The 17701-nt window shown below is 31.3% G+C and overlaps 4 protein-coding genes and 3 non-coding genes across 7 annotated transcripts; all 7 read right to left on the reverse strand.

Moving 5' to 3' along the window:
* Nucleotides 1-657: 657 nt before the first annotated feature.
* On the reverse strand, nt 658-3390 carry TBLA0D02040 (uncharacterized protein; the record flags this gene model as incomplete). Its single annotated transcript, XM_004180182.1, has 1 exon — nt 658-3390. The coding sequence occupies one exon, from the start codon at nt 3388-3390 to the stop codon at nt 658-660; it is 2733 nt and encodes a 910-aa protein (XP_004180230.1).
* Nucleotides 3391-6669: 3279 nt separating this feature from the next.
* TBLA0Dtrna1V lies at nt 6670-6743 on the reverse strand. Its single transcript has one exon. It is a non-coding gene; the product is annotated as a tRNA-Val (tRNA).
* Nucleotides 6744-6746: 3 nt separating this feature from the next.
* TBLA0Dtrna2S lies at nt 6747-6828 on the reverse strand. The gene has a single exon. It is a non-coding gene; the product is annotated as a tRNA-Ser (tRNA).
* A 975-nt stretch (nt 6829-7803) lies between these two features.
* Nucleotides 7804-7876, reverse strand: TBLA0Dtrna1T. Its single transcript has one exon. It is a non-coding gene; the product is annotated as a tRNA-Thr (tRNA).
* Nucleotides 7877-9074: 1198 nt separating this feature from the next.
* Nucleotides 9075-9530, reverse strand: TBLA0D02050 (NAD(P)H-dependent oxidoreductase; the record flags this gene model as incomplete). Its single annotated transcript, XM_004180183.1, has 1 exon — nt 9075-9530. One exon carries the CDS (start codon nt 9528-9530, stop codon nt 9075-9077), a length of 456 nt encoding a protein of 151 aa, XP_004180231.1.
* Nucleotides 9531-11514: 1984 nt separating this feature from the next.
* Nucleotides 11515-13443, reverse strand: TBLA0D02060 (uncharacterized protein; the record flags this gene model as incomplete). Its single annotated transcript, XM_004180184.1, has 1 exon — nt 11515-13443. One exon carries the CDS (start codon nt 13441-13443, stop codon nt 11515-11517), a length of 1929 nt encoding a protein of 642 aa, XP_004180232.1.
* Nucleotides 13444-14673: 1230 nt separating this feature from the next.
* On the reverse strand, nt 14674-16176 carry FMP48 (protein kinase FMP48; the record flags this gene model as incomplete). The annotated part of the gene is made up of 1 exon (XM_004180185.1): nt 14674-16176. The coding sequence occupies one exon, from the start codon at nt 16174-16176 to the stop codon at nt 14674-14676; it is 1503 nt and encodes a 500-aa protein (XP_004180233.1).
* Between the last annotated feature and the right edge of the window lie 1525 nt (nt 16177-17701).

Consider the following 17701-nt stretch of genomic DNA (forward strand, 5'->3'; position numbering starts at 1 on the left):
TCGACATCTAATCTTTATATTTTTATATTTTCTATAATTTTAATTCCTACTCAAAAGGGTGGGAGGTTTCTATACTATAAAATACTTACTAAAAAACAGAATTATTCTCTTAATTATGACAAACCGCAATACTAATATTAAGGATTCAAATGTCGTACAATACTAATAGAGAAGAAAACAAAGTTAGTAATTCATGGATAAATAAAGATATAATTAAATTATCGGAGATCTTATTACAGTGAGTATATCTAGAAATACGAACTTTCTAGTTTAAAACAAGTTAGTTACTTTAATTATAATATTGTTTTATGTACTTCAAATTGAAGCCCACTTTGAGGGCTACACTAAAGTATTAATTCATGCTTTAGGTTACTATTGCTGGCTAGTATTTTTTTATTCAATATTACCTTCCACAAAGGTTTCATGGCAATAATTCTCACATCTAAGAGCATAATCCTTTAAGATATTATTATTGTTATGAAATTATGCCAGTTGTACTTCCCACGTCTTATTTTAAACTTGTTTAAATCAATTGTCCTGCTTACAAATATTTATATATTTCAAGAAATATTACGTGCTTTATATATATTTATTTATCATTAATATTACAAAATTATATTACAAATATAAATGAATAAAATGCATGGTCTCATCTTTCTAGTTATTAAATGATGATAGCTTATATGAAATAAATTTTGCAGATGGTCTCAACCCTAAAGGAAATGTTCCCGATAAAGATCTACTTTCATTTTCTGTATCTTCCAATTCATCATTTTCCAAAGCTTGTGCATCTTTCTTTATATTTTGATTATGTCTTGTACAACCAATCGGTTTAGAATTTTGTTCCGTTTCAGATTCAACTTCTTCTTCAAATTCTTCATATTCGAATTTCCTTTTTTTATGAAACCATCTATTTAAAGGAATGTCATAACAATCATCATTAGAATTTATTAATCTTTCTTGAATGATAACACTTGGTCCACGAAACCATAACACTTCGCCACGTGGCCTGCGTGCCAATGGTTCGGAAGTCTTGGGTAATCTACGTAATTGGGCTCCAAAATTCTCTCGTTGAAGTAATTCAGAGTTCTTGGTAATTGAAATTGGTAAAATAAAGGTTCCTGGTTTATCAACGACAATTTGACTTAAAGCTGATTTAGAACCTTTCGATGAAACATTATTTAAAATATCTGTTATCTTGTTATAGTTTGAAGATAATTTTCTTTTTTTTAACTGTTGTTGTTGGAACTGTTTTTGTAGTTGATGTTGTTTTAAAACATCTGCAGTCAAAGCACCTGCCCTGTTAGTAAGACCTGTTAATGGTAAATTCGATAGCGTACTAGTGTGGTCTGAATTGATATTAAGAGCATTGTTTTGAGCTGTAATTGGAGACATAGAATTACCTCGAGAGTTTATTTGATTAAAACTTGGAATTGGTGATTTGAAAGATGGTGATGCTGACTGTTGTCTTAATGTAGGTAATCTAGTTGAGGAGGAAGTAGTTTTGCCGTAACTAGAAGCACTTGGATATCCGGATACTATAATAGTGCCTGTCGCAAAATCAATTTTACCTTGTTCATGAGGATCTCCCGGTCTAATTATATAACGAGGACATTCAGATGAAGTTGAATATTCTCCTAAATCATCTTTTTCTAATTTAGGTCTTAAGTAAACAGCACCAATTAATGGTGGAGCATTTGGAGCACCTTCAGTAGGTTGTGGTATTGGGTCATTGATAGTAGCATTTGGTGGTAGTTTATCCTTTAAAGGTGATGGGTATTTAAAGAATTTTCTACCATTTACTGGTATTGTGCTATCATCAATATTTCTAATTTCTTCTGGTAAACAAGCTTTCCAAGTTCTAATTTTATTAAAAACCTTATCATTTTCATTATAACGAAATTCACAAACAAATAAGGGGCCATCAATTTTTTTAGCTATATCACCACGTTGGAATCTAGTAAAATGGATAACGTATCCCTTCCCCACCAGTTCATCTGCTAAATGATCTCTATATTGGCCAGTCTTCATAACTTCATTTTTGTAAAATAATCTATCAACTCTATGAACTGTTTGTTCAGGTCTAAAATACCAGCAACAGTTAATCCATGTTTTACCATCCTCAGTTTTCCAAATTTTAAAGATTTCACCAACAGTAGGCTTTACACCTTCGGCTGGATTACGAATTAATACCCAATCTCCAACTTTATAATTAATACCTTTAACATCAACTTCTCCAATAGGTACCCTTGTTTCACCTTCTGGTAAAAATGAACGGTCAGGTTTTGCTAATTCATGTTTACACCATTTATCAAATTTTGTTTCTAATCTCATAGCTGTTTTTATTCTTTCAGATTCATCTTTAAATAAAGATTTGTAGGTAGATATCATTATTGAAAAATCGTCTTGGAATTCTTTGAAATTTTTATAGGTTCTTGTTAAAACTTTTGTTCTGATATCATCTAGCCAAATTGTTTTAGATAAAATAGCATTGGAAGAATCCAGTTGTGAATTTCTTTCGAAATATGCTACTAATGGTCTACCAGTTACGTCATTTTCTTTCCTTAGTAATTTTAATACATTTTTCATACGTTGAATATATGGGAAATCAATAATAGGTGGTCTACCTCTCTTCACATATTTCTTGCGTTCAGTTTTGATTTCATGGTGATTTAGTGGAGGGGTTGGAGAGCCAGGTTCTGAATAAATACTTGATTTATTTCTAGTGACCCTTCTTGAAGATCTTCTTCTGCTTGTATCTATATAATCATCATCTCTTTCACTTTTAAAATTAGAACTGCCTTCAGGGTTATTATTCCCAGTATCTGCATCAGAACCGTTTTCTTTTTCATATTCTAAATTTTCTTCTTCGTTTACCTCCTTTACAGCTGCCTCTTCTTCAGCTTTTTTGAGATTAATAACAGCCTGCTTAAATGTAGTTGCTCTTTTGCCAATAGGTATTATTGGAGTTATTTCTTTATCCGGTAAGGGTTTTTCATCTGGTAGAGGGCCAAGGTAAGGAATTTCCAAATGAGGGTAAATTTTTTTTAGTCTTGGAAAACATACTTCCATTAAATGTTTTTGAAGAATATTGGCGTCTACATAAAAAACAGAATCTTTCGTATTATAAGTCTTGGCATTCCAAGGTATTTGAAAAATATCATTGATGAAATATTGGGCATCAGTATAATGAGGAACTCTTTTCTTTAACGTGTTAAATGATATTGGGGTTTTAATTACTGCATAATATTCAGGAAGTTCCTTTTTTGTTGGAAGTGTATTAAAAACCGGGTGGAGTTCTTTTCCATCTGCATCTTTAATTGTAAAGAATTCGTTATATTCGTCTCTGATATGTTGGCGGAGAATCTTAAAATCAGGATCTTCGCTCATTGTATATAACCTTATAGACAAAAAAATACGAAGTTATAAATGTAAAATGGTAGCCTATGTGTTCAATTTGTTGTAGAATTTTGAAGAATCTAGCAAAATTATTCTTTAAATAATTTTTTTGCTTAGCAAATTGTTTCATTTATCTCTATTAATTTTTAACGATTGTTGTTTTTTTACGCGACGGATCGGATAAAAAGCGCCAGTTAGAATTAATTAAATTTAGAAAATTGGAAAAAAATATCCAAATATGACATGGTATAAGCATCACTGAATTACCCATTTGTATCCAAACTATACAGTAGAACTGTAAACTTTCTTAATTTTATTGTAATATATCTTTGGATCGTTCAATAATCATTAAGAAAAATAAACCAAAAACTCTCATTAGATGAAAACTTTCTATCTGAATTGTACACAATGGAAAAAATATGATTGTTACGTTGTTAAAATACGTTTCATAGTTTCAAACTAGATTAGTTATTTAGGCACGCCGAAACCAATAAAACCATGGAAGATTTATGAAGCTAATAAGGCATTTTTTGGTGAATAAACTCCTTTGAATGTACAAATCATTATATCATTTTAAAAATGAATAAATTAATTCTCCAAGGGAAAGGGTCAAGAGTTATAGATATTTACAATTTATAACAAAATTAGATGAACAAAAACAAAATGTTTAGAATCTTTTAGAAAGGTGAGTATATAAAAGTTGAAGGAAAAGTAAATTTTCTACCAGAAATAAGTCATTAATTGATTATATATTATAAACTATTGGCAACCGTCAGGCTCAAAATAGATACGCTTTAGGATCTCTATAGAATCTTTCTTTCTAAATTGAATGCTCACCTCTAGTCAGTGCATGCTTAGTACACGTTGGTTCTTCTTGGCTTAGTATCCTTATAAACTTGTATGCTAATAACAGCTCGTATTTTTACGAGTAATTATTAAATTATAGTGGTTATTACTTGTAGGTCTTAATGGTATAACCATTTGATGGGTTATATAACCCTCACAGCAGCTAATAAAATATAAGAGATTCAAGTATATTCTTGATTTTCTTGGTTGTGTGGTACTCTATTCAAGAATCACGACAACTAGATATTCTCACTAGATATAAAAAAGGGCAATATCCTTAGCTTGGGATAATAGATGTCTATTTTATAGAAAAGATATCCTTTTCTAAGCTAGGATTTACTGAAATTTGGTGAATAATGCCACGATATAGAAACTATATGATGCATTGTGTCATAAATTATAGAAATACGGGGTAATTAAGCTCTAATCAAAAGTTATGTATATTTTTAGGTCTACAATTCATAAGTCATGCCACCTGTTATATAATGTTGTAAATTAGTTAGTCAAACTAAAAATATGTTGTGTTTTAAATATTAAATTATGCCCCTCTACCATTATCACTATCCATAGTTGAAAAATGGGTTGATTTGAAGATATACAATGATGTCCTATTTGGAGTACGTGAAGGTGTGGTGTGAATACTATACTAAGCTAAAAAAAAACTTCCTCTACTAGTGAATTTTTAAACGCAATATTCAATATGTACTTGTATTTCTGTTTTTCAATAAAATATGTTATATTATGCACCAATAGTAAATATTAAAAATATTGCCCATATAGTATTATGCTATCTTGCCAGTCCAGCTTGTATATAAAACTAGTCCAATTCCCAGTATTGTCTAATTCTTGTTCATAGTTTTATATATTTTGTATATAAAAAAGAATAAAGTCTATAAGAGCAACAATCGTAAGGTAAAATATCATAACGAACCATTACAATACTCCAGAGACTCTTTGTGAAATAAAAGGCCTAGAAACTCTGGAAAATGCATGCCTTTCAAGAACGACAACGTAATATACTGATGATGTAGTTAGAAGAGAGTTACCAAAAAAACTAGCAAAAAGAGATCTATTAAACATTAGAACCATCTGAACACTTGAGCTGCTCAAATGGTAAAGAGAATATAGGATCTTAGAGGAAGGGGATGGAGCTCTATCAGCAAATAGAAGAAAATAATGAGTGATAGAATTTCAAAATAACCTGCCCAGCTACAGTTCGCCTAGTTTCCATCAATAAGACAAAACTTGTATTATCGGAAGTATAAGTTGTATTAATATTAGAGTCCGACATTATTTAAAGAATAATTTTGTTGTTAATAGTAAAGTTATATTAAAAACCTCCTACCCTTCTGAATAGAAATAAAATATATAAAAATAAATATAAGAAATACAAGCTTATAAACGAATTTATGCAGGCTATTTATACGTTTCAATTTTGGACGAGAAGAGCCAATTCATGTTCTATACCTAATGAAAATATTTTCACTTAACTTACCTGTTTAGTGCATCATGATAATTATAATTAGATATATAATATTATGACACATCATTTATTTCAATAGTTAATCTTATGACACATGAATTACCTAATTGGGATTTTATTAGTATTATTATTTGTACATCATACGCTTCTATTATTCCTAAACTAGTAATTATTACTTGTTTACGCATAAAGACCTATTATATTGGCCAGCGGTCAAACTGTTCAAAATATTGTTGCTCATAGTTTAATTCTTAGTTAAGTAATCTGTTTGAATAATTATTATATTATTATTATAAAAAATCTGCTTGCTTCTTTCGAAAGGGAATATATAATATATACAGGATATACAATGAACAGTTGTAAACTTTTGGGATATTTTTGTGGTAATTTATACTCCAAAAAATGGACAGATCCACCATCAACGAATTGATGGTCTGATATTAAAATAGAACCTATCACATCCTAATAACTTCTTAATAAAACTACTTGGGTATATTTAGTAGTGAGGCCACGTATGCTTAATTCATGTTGGAATATTTATTATATTAAGTTGTTATTGGTTGTTGTATAAATCTACAATTACGACTAAATTCATACTTTATTAGCTGTTAACACAAACCCACGATTTATGACACATAATGTCACAGCTCTGACAGGTTTTTATTAGTAACGTATATTCACATTATACTATCTTTTATCCTAAATCAGTATATCTACTGTTGTATGTATAAAGACCATGAATATCTAGCAAGTACTCTTAATCTTTAGTTTATAATTTTACCGTTTTGTTTACATAAAAAATTACTGCACAGTAGCAATAATAAAAATAAAATTTGAATTTTATAATAAAAACATAAAAATAACAAAACACACACAATAAACTTTATTGTGATAAGTTATATCACGTGAACAGTACAAATCGAGAAAGAAAAAATATAATTTGATTTCGCCCAGGATCGAACTGGGGACGTTCTGCGTGTTAAGCAGATGCCATAACCAACTAGACCACGAAACCAAACGACAACTACAGGATTCGAACCTGTGCGGGCAGAGCCCAAGAGATTTCTAATCTATCGCCTTAACCACTCGGCCAAGTTGCCTCGTATTTGTTGTTGTTATTGACTTAATGTTATCAATAAAGAAAGAAAGATATTAGGTAAAAGGGAAAATATTGAGCAATAGTGACAGCAGTAAGAGAGTATGCCGGGATTATCAATATTAAACATAAAATGAAGTCAAAGTGACGTAAACAAAATAGAGATGAGGATGTTAAAAGTATAAACCGAATAGATAATTGCTGGAATATGATTATATCATTTTCTATTTTAAGTGGTAAAAGACTTTTTATCACGTGACTTATTATTTAAAATGTGTTTTTCTGTTTATATCGAAAAACACTATTTAAGAAATATATTCATTTTAGTTATAGTATTTACTATATATTTCAAAATAGGATAATCGTCTTTACATCTTAAACACTGTATAACAATGTCTAACTCTCTTGAATCCTAGTAATAATATAGAGTGTAGAGAGAAGATCCTTGCTTCTTTGCTTGGTGGTTTCTTTTTCTTTCTATATAAAAGAAATATAAGAGAAGTTCACGATGAAACAAAGAAATCTTGCCCCTTTATATATGTTTTATTTTTCGTATGTAGGCACGCTAATAGTTGTAATTGACTAGTAGCAATTGGTCAATTACTTACCAGTTTTTGTATTAATTAGGAGTGTAATGTCCTTAGATTGGCATTAATGCTGGAAAATAATATAATTATTTTCTAATTATTTCGTAAAAAGCCATTTTTATCAAATGTTTAATTTTGACATGCCTGTTTGTGGTTCATAATTAAGGTATTAGTTAAATAAGGGAAATGTTCTTCAGAGTTATAATTATATTATTTTCCAGCTTTATTAGTATATAGTGAACAAATCGGAACGTGATAATAATAATAATATTTAACTTACATAGGCTCAGGTATATAGTTGTATAAATTAATAAACAGTTGGTATTAAACTAGCAGCCAAAAAGTTATACTACTGGGAGTAGAAATGCAAAATATTGTTACAAAAAATAAATTGCTTTCAACCAGAGTCGAACTGATGATCTCCACATTACTAGTGTGGCGCCTTACCAACTTGGCCATGAAAGCTGTTAACTTGTGATTTTGTTGTAGACGAGATTGACTTTATACTCATCTACAGTTGCTAACTAGAAATTATACATAACACTGAGCAACTGCTAGTTGTATACCTGTGAATATCGGTTCGATGCATAATCTCTACTAGTTAGCCAGCATTACTTAAACTGTGCACTCCTACCCTTGTAAGTAAGTTTACAAACAGTCCAATTAAAGTAAAATGGGAAAGCTGGCGTTGACCTTTGAAAAGTATTTAAAGGCCAGCTTTTCCAGACTTAAGACATAAATTTATAGTTATTTCACATAGTTATTTAGTTTAAAAAGAACAACAATTATATTCGTAAGTTCGAAGGATTAACTGGTGTCAAGTTAATAAGATTGTTAAGTTAAGTTTTTGGTAGTTACTATTTAAGTGTATCGTACTCCTAACTTGGTTTAAGAGATACTTACAAATAATCAAGTAATAAAAAGTATTTTACCACTATAAAAAATGAAATCATCATACTCCAGAATATGTTATTACTTTAGAAACACGTTAATTAAGCTGATACGTATTACCATAATATAAGATAGCTAATCCGCTTTACAACTTGACAGCTGTTTATTTACATGGCAGAATCTCTTACACTTCAGTGACTAACTAAAACCAATCTGCAAGTAAAGATGAGTGTGCTGAAATATGATTATATCATTTTCTATAGAGTGGTAAAATACTTTTTTACTGGGTTTCAAGAGAGTGAAATCTTTTATTTTTCTTTAAATTCAGTTGAGACATTATATTCTTCGAGCATTATATAAATGAATTGCTTTAAAATACTGCTCATATTTAAAAATATTGTCGTATAAAAAAATAACATTGCAAATAAAACAAAACATACCATATTGCAAGGTTAATCCTTTAATTTTAATATAATGTATTTAAAAAAGCAACATATATAAGTCCCTTACTCCTCTAAATAATATTTTTTGAATAGCAAATGTCAGTAAACGTTAATAAATTAATGGATTTTTTTTCTTTGTTTAAAAAGCATTTAGGTACATTTTTAAATTTGATACAATTTTATTATATCTTTCTTGATCAATGCTTACACATCCTAGTGAACAAAATGGTGGTTGTACTTGGAAGCCAAGAGAGCCTAACATTGTCTTTTGAATTGGCTTTAATACGTCATTAATATCACCATGTGGACCATTTTTTTGGAAAGCTTCTTCACCTGCAGCTGTGGTAATCATTAATACAGTCTTTTTTATTTGCTAATTTTGAGTTTTCTGGAATTTGTGGTTTATTACCGTAAGCAAATTTAGCTGAGATTGAACGATCAAACCATCCTTTCAATATTGCAGGCATTGACATCCACCATAATGGAAATTGGAAAATGACTAAGTCAGCCCATTCAACTTTGGATTGTTCCTCAAGGATATCAGTCGATAATTTCTTAGATTCATTAGATTTTCCTGCGGCTAGCATCAAATTCATTGGTATATTGGCTGGCCAATCTTTGAAATCATTACTAGTTAGTAGTGGGTTAAAGTTCATTTTGTATAAATCACTTGTTTTAACCTTATAGCCTTTAGCTTCTAAAATTTTAATGGATTCGTTCATTAACGAATGATTTAGAGAATTTTGCTCAGGATGAGCTAAAATAATTAAAGCATTCTTTGACATTATTGATTTCGGTAGTTTGAGTATTTTAGATGGTTTTTCTTTTTTGTGCTTTATCTAGTTAGTATACCTTTATAGTTTCGTAACTAAAATTGTCTAAGATTACCATTGAGTATTTTTCAGACTATTTATATTATAATTAATAGTAATTGTTCATGCATAAATTCAATATAGCATTTCATGATGTCTTAGGAATACATTCTGGTTAGTATCTCTTTTAAAACAGTTACTATTTTATCTTCCTAGAAGAAATCAAGAATGATTTTATAACGCATCTTTTTACGGATTCCATTTCGTACGAGGGATTGTTAGTAAGAAGGGAATTTAAGGAAAAATAGTGATGTTGTTCTTTTTCAAACCTGAAAATTCTTCCAAAATAAGAATAGGGCAGAGAAAGTAAGAACCAATCAATTTTCGAATTTGTTCATATTGTTCATAAATTTACTAATATGAGGTCAGTATTTAGGTAAGGGCTGCGATTGAATCTATGGAGATTACAAGAAAGGTAAAAATCTGGGGTAAAAAATTCGAGAATTTGCTCTGTAAGTCGGTTTGTTAGGAGTTAGGCAAAGCATTTAAACATTCGCGAATGTTAAAGTACACTAATAATCTCATTGCTGCCAGCAATAGGAAACTTCAAAATTCTTCGGGATCGTAACCAAGTTTCTTGCAGGTAGTCTGATGTTACATTGTAAACTGGGATGTAGAACTGTAAAATGACAACGATTTTTTGGAAGGATGTGGTCTTGAATTAAAATGAGCTGAGAATTAATCTATGATTAGCCAGCTTTTTTTTTTTTTACAGGATTGGTCGTTTTCAATATTGAGAATGCAAATGTTTCTATACATATTTTTGTTGTTGTTTTCATATCATTTAATGGAAATTGATTTTTGAAGTTAAATATACATGTTCGGCTATAGTGTTGATGTAATACGTAAAAGATTCAAAAACATGCTAGTTATTGAAATAGTAATAATTTCCCTTCTTGGATATCACTTGTATTTTTGTATTCAACTCTAATAACTTCTAGAATAATTCTCCTGTATTCGATAAATTATTCATATGAAATGAAACTTTGAGCGTAAATTTACGTTCAGACTGTTAAAATTTACTCGTATTATTATATTCTTGAAATTAAAATTTATTATTAGAAATACAATACCTCTGTTTTAAAAAAATATTTGTTACCCTTTTTACTTGCAAAAAAACAAATTTTATGAATTTGTAATAAGCCTCTTATGCATGTGTTATTTGATGGTAAAATATTTTAGATTAAATAGAAATTAGTATTTAAACTACTACTAATGCATAATAAAAACAACTCCAGCAGCACAAAGGACTGAAATCATATTCTAATTTATACACTTTGGTTCTTACAACAAGAAAATCCAGAAAAAAGAATCTTATAAGGTACTAATAAATTGGCATTAATTGATATGTTGTCTGAAAAAAAGGGTATATCTACAGATCTAGATAGAGAATATTTAATGTTATTGTGTCGTACTGTATATGAATTTGATCAAATTATTAAAGGCAAAATTTTCTGGAAAATAACAATTTTTAGCCTATTTCCAAATTATATTATCTAAGATCAGATTTTTTTTCCAAAAACAGGCATTAAAGAGATTCCGGAGTAAAAATAGGGGAGTGTAAAATACAAAGATTCACAAGAATAAAAATGAAGAAATGACAGTTGTGATAGGTATTAAAATTAAAGATTAAAATATTAAATAATTTATTATATAATTTGAAGATCAGAAATTATTTGAGTCTATAAAGTACAATATGCTATGCATATATGCAAAAAGTCTAATTTCTACCAATTTAAATATAAATTGGAGTAAGGTTTGAGTAAAAACAATCAACTTAAAGTTGTAATGAGGTAAAAAAAATATGATATGAATATTAGTTTTTAGAAGCTTAGAAAGATGAAGAGAAGGGTAGGGGGGGGATAATGCAAAACAAGTAACGGAATATGAATGGCAGTTAATATCTGGTTGTTGATTCGATTATATGCGGATCTTTGTCATCATTATGATTATTATTATAACCTTCCTGGCTACTGCTGCTGGAACCAATACCTCTTGAAGTACCTAGCTCAGTAGCAATTTCAACAACACCCGAATCCTTCTTTGAAGAGATACTATCATCACCATTAACATAACCTGTTGTAACCATTCCCAAATTAGAAGTCATCTCTAGAGCTTCTACACTATTTTTGTCATTGATATCGAATTGAGAATTTGAATCACCATCATCTTTCTTATCTTTTGGAACTTTAATAATTTGTTTTCTCCAAAACCCATCTTCCCCAAGAACGTCCTTTGTATCCAATTTATAACCACGGATTCTTGGGATTAATCTAAACATGACAGCCCAATAGATGGCACCGATTAAGAAAATTAGCCAAGCAACCACACAATGAATCCAATAAGGTAAGCTGTTGTAAACAGATTCTCCGTTTGTAGGTGGAACATAAGGAGCAACAATCAAGTAAACATTACATAATGTGAAGAAGACAATGACTGGCATACCAGCTTTAATTGGTGGATTCCATTCAATATTACCCTTCTTATGTTGCCAATGCAAATAAATTAAACCACCAGAAACACAAAAGTTAATAATATTCATTGGGTAAGAGATCAAATTCATAATAAAGTTATAAGCATCACCTGGAGGTGGAGCAATGATTGTAATTAAACAAACAATGAAATGTTGGAATAGACCAACCATAGGGGAATTAAAAGGCTTTGATGTGGCAAAGAAGTTTGGGAATGGTAAAATACCTTCACGACCTAATTGTTGAATAATACGACCTTGGGAGAAAATAACAGACATGACATTACCCAAAGCACTTAACCCAACAAAAACAGCGGCGGCTGTTCTACCACTCTTACCAAATACGATATCTAAGAAATCAGCAGCTAAAACTAATTTAGAAGAAATTAAAGTTTCCTTTGGAACAACAGCAAAATAAGCAATATTAACAAAGATATAAATAATAGCCACAAAGACCATGGCACTTGGACCAGCGATTCTTAAAGTACGAACAGGATTTTTCACTTCACCTAAAGCGTAGTTCACGTTTGAATAACCAACAAATGACCAGATAACATTATAAAGGGCATTAACGACACCGTAAGCACTAGCATTTTGTGTACCTTCGAATGCATTATGGAAATTATCAGTCTTATAACCATTCTTTAAACCACCACCTAGAGCCACCCAACCAATAACAGAAATGAAACAAACGATGAAGACTTTAAAGATACCCAATACGTTTTGGATATAAATACCTAGCTTAACATTAATAGAGTTAACGATGAAACAGAAACCAATGACTGCTACAGCTAACCCATTCTGTTTCCATCTAGTGACTTCTACATCAGCTGCAGTCAAGAACATGACTGCAGTATTAACAGAATTACCAGCAGCCCAACCTAAGAAAAAAATATAGGCCGCATACATACATGTGATAAAGAATTTTGGTTTTCTAAAGATGGCTTCCAAATAGTTTTTTTCACCACCATTTTTAGGAATAGCAGTACCAAATTCCATATAAACATAAAGACCACAGATAGAAATAATGGCACCGATGGCCCACATGATTAAAGAAAGACCGACGGAACCACATAAGGTATAAATAGTAGAAGACACGGCGAAAACCCCAGTCCCCAACATTCTATTACAAATTAAACCGATACACGAAAACAAACCAAGATTCTTCTTACCTTGATCCATTTCAGTCATGACTTGTTGACCAGCTTCAATGGAGGAAGAAGTGGAGTGCAAATCATCGTTATCGGAGAAATTGCCAGTTTTAGCACAATCCTGGTCGTAGGCTTCTTGGATTGAATAGTTATCTTTATTAAAGATATTTAATTGCGAAATGAATGACCGTTTATTTTCAGACATTTGTGATATTGATATTGATATTGATAAAAAAAAATTGAAAACCGATAAATTATTATTAGATTATTATTATTGTGAAAAAATTTATTTTATCCATAAAGAAATTCAAATGCAAAATTGATTGGAAGAAGAATGTGTTATCTAATTTATTTTTCTTTATCTCGATTGATTAGATATTTATTAGATAAGAGCAAATTAAAATCTACGAATAGATTTGACCCTTATCATTGGCATCCTCTTATATACGAATCGGGCAGTATTACTCTGGGTATAATATTCTATTTCATCGATAAAATTTCTCCACATTTATCCACGTGACCATATGCGCCACCGCATTTCTTTTTTCTTGTTTGTGTATTGTGGAGGATATAATGGGGCGGAAAATTTTTCACACAATCCGCAGATTCGCCGGGGTGAAGAGATTCTCGGCGTGCGTTGCTTAGAGAACAGCGAAGGACCCCGCGGAGAAAATACCGGAAACGGCAAGCAAAGAAAATGCCAAGAAAGATAATTGCACGTGCTACTGTGGATCCAGGGTAATAGGGTTGTGGAAATGCATGTAGGGTTTGGGAGCGTGTGACCAGGGTTACGAGGGGTAAGTAGTAGGAACTGTTAGTTTCCTTGGATCTTTACAGATACAAGTTGATAGACAGATTACCTTTTAACAAAGTGTGAGTTTGAGTAAGAGCTGGAATAGGAAATGCAAAGGTTAAAAAAAGTTAAGATAGAAAGGGAAATTAGGTTTGAAATCTGACTCTTCAAGATTTAACAAGAACTGGGATAAGAGGAAATGAGTTTTGCAATTGTGTAAAATGCGATATTTTGGTGTGTAAAATTATCTTGATAATTTGTATTTGCAAGAAGTAGAGTTGCAGGTTGTTTTTTGGTTGTGTTTAAAAGATTTTTAATTTTTATATTTTTTTGACTTTAAATTGTTGAATATTAACTTTTTCTTAGATAACACATAATAAAAAACAAATAAACAAGAACAGACAGTTAGGAACAGACAGTTAGGAACAGACAGTTGGGAACAAACAAGAAAACTTGCAAGGGTAAAAAAGAACTAGTTAAGTGGTGGGTATTGTATTAGGGATATATAATGTGAGCATTAATTACGATATATAGATAACAAAAAAAATTAAGATGAATTAAAATTGAATTAAAAAAGATTAAGAAGAATAAGAGTAGGGTATTATTAATTATGCATGCGACGGGGGAGGGTGGAAGTTTCAATTAAATAATGCTTTGAGTACGACGAATACCAAAGGCATTAAAGAAATTGCTTAAACCTGAAGAATGAGAAGAAGAATGAGAAGTTGTTTGTGATGAATCACTTTCTTCATTTATTAAATTGTTTTCAGAATCTGATACAAGACTTGTATGTGTTGTAGTGACTTCTGTAGTTTTGAAAGCGTAATCTTCCAAAAGACTTTTTTCTTTAGAAAATGAAAGATGATGGTGATGGTGATGATGATGCTGCTGCTGCTGCTGCTGTTGCTGTTGATTTTTATATTCATAATAATCTTTTTCATCATTTTGAACTTGAATATTCTTGGCATAACGTGGTGTGCTTTGAATGGAAGATGCTGGTGTATAATTTGGAACAGGAGATTGGTTGGACATTATTGGAGTTATTGGAGAAGTAGGAGTGATGGGCATATTATTTAATGACATACAAGTAGTATTGAGAGTATGAGAAATGATTACATGCGATTCCAGCTGTTGTACAAAATCCACTTCTTCTTCATCATCGTCATCGCTGACCATGAGATCTTCAATGAACAAATCGTCCAACAATTCTTCAAAAACATAAATGGATCTATTTTCTGGTTTGATGACCAGCAATGTCTCTAGAATGATGGCAATCAAACTAATCAATTTACTATTATTTTTGGAATAAGGTATATCATTCCATTGGAAAGTCGGATTTCTCAAGAATTTGCCCTGATAAATGGTAATGACTTTCAAAAGTAATTCATCATTCAATATACTTACTTTACTTGATTTTTCATTGGTTGATTTTGGATTTTTCTTGGTATTATTATTTTGTAAACATCTAAAGATTGGTTCACCCAATAGGAAGTATATTAGAGTGGAACCTAACCCCCAAAAATCAGATTGTTTTGTGTTATAAGCTGGGGAGGAATAAAAAGTTTCTGGAGCACGGTATGCGTCTGTACCAACATTACATTCAGTAGAATATTTATTTATGGTGGCGTGACCCCAATCACCTAGTTTGACCATCCCATCATTATTCAAAAGGATATTTTCTGGTTTAATATCTCTATGAGCGACCCCTTTGGAATGAGAATAATTGATGGCACTGCATAATTGCTTTGTAATGGAATAGAAACTTAATGCAGGGGAAGGTAGTATCGGCGGAACGGATGAGATTGGATTGGAGAATCTATCATTGTTTAATTGTTTGGAAAGTTTAAGTTTGTTTGAATATATTAAATCATGCATGTCACCTTCAGAACAATATTCCAAAACCATTACATAACTGTCCCAATTCTTGTCTTCGTAACAATCCAAGAAATGACAAATATTAGGATGTTTGTTTACTTTATTCATGGCATAACATTCTTGTTCTACAGTGGTACGTTCAGTTTTCGTTCTTGGCAAGACTTTCAAAGCGACTTTTTGAACATTAGCAGGGTTATTATCATCGATTTTATTCGCACTGTAGACGGTACTAAATGATCCACTTTGAATTGGTGCAATTAATTGGTACATTATTATATTTGGAGGGTAAGTTGAATATGAAGGTGGTGAGTTGAATATGAACAAAAAAAAAGAAAGTGGTGGTGGTGGTGGAATTGAATATTGAGATTTGTTAATTTATATTTTTTTTTTTTTTTATTTATTATTATTATTATTTATTGATTGGATCAGTTAGTAATGGAGTAGTGAATTGAATTGAACTGGATAATAAAGAAATAATAAAAAAAAAACTAATAGTAGAAGAAGAAAAAAGTTTATAAGTGCCACATCATCAGGAAATGTCTTTTATTAAATAAAAAAAAATACAGATTAAAATTCACAAACAATCAAGGCTCAACAATATTTAGATGTGTTTGATGAAAATTAAATATAGATTGAATGGGTGAATGCAATTAGTTAAATTAAACAACCAAAAAACAACCAAAATTAAAACCTATTACATATACACACACACGAGCACTAATCAGTCCCGTTAGAGGAAAAAAAATACACAGATAATATGGCAGATATTCGACATCGTTCAAAGTAGGGAAATTCTGTATCAAAGTGAATCATATTACATGGGTAAGGGAAGATGAAGCAAAAAAATGAACAATAAAGAAAAAAAAAGTTTGACCCAAAGTAAAATCGTTGGACCCAAAGGGGATAACTTATTAATTAACATTTCCGGAACCATGGGCTAAATTTGAAATTTGAAATTTGAAATTCTAAAATCCACCATTTACATTTTTTACCATTTTGCCATTCGTACTTTGTAAATTGCCATTCGTACTTTGTAAATTGCCATGCATGGATTAATCAGGGGAACAGAGTGGCCAGTGGATTAAAAATTAAAGACCCAAATCTCAGTAGTATTACGCAATAAGTATAGGTGGGCACTCGGAAAGGGGCAGGAATAACTCCCGTATCGACACCCAATGAACGACTGGCAAACAAGTCGACTCAAAATAGGCATTGGGTTATGAGTGGACTCAACTCCCAGTAGTCCCTGACCTTTGCCGAGTAAACAGTGGGAGGAAACACGGAGGAAAAAAATAGTAAAAGCACTAGCAAAAGCAAAAGCAAAGGCGAAAAAAAGAGACTAAAACAGAGAAAGTATAGTACAAAGTACGATGAAAAGAGGAAACCAAAGACATTATTGTGGTAGTAGTGGAAAAACACTCCCTCGAGAATGGTAAGCAGATACAGAGTGGATACAGAGGGGATGCAGTAAAGTAATGAACGATGACTGTATCTCTCCTTAGATCTCCTATCCGGCCACAGAATACGCGCACAACACAGAATACCGTTGCGGTCACGTTGTGGACCAATCGGGGCGCTACGACTGGTGCACAAAAACTGTGCAGAGATAAGCCGCAGCATCGAGGAGTGATCATCTTGCCGTATCGGGTGGGAAAGTGGGTGCTACTACGTGCTACTCTGTGCGGCACACACAGAGGGTATTTGGCTCTCCGGCAAAATAGTGGTCGTACCAGGAGGGCCTACCATCTATAAATAGATTGTATCCTTAAAATAAAAAGAAACGAGAACAGGAAAA

Source organism: Henningerozyma blattae, chromosome 4, assembly GCF_000315915.1.
Source record: "Henningerozyma blattae CBS 6284 chromosome 4, complete genome".
NCBI classification, from domain to species: Eukaryota; Fungi; Ascomycota; class Saccharomycetes; order Saccharomycetales; family Saccharomycetaceae; genus Henningerozyma; species Henningerozyma blattae.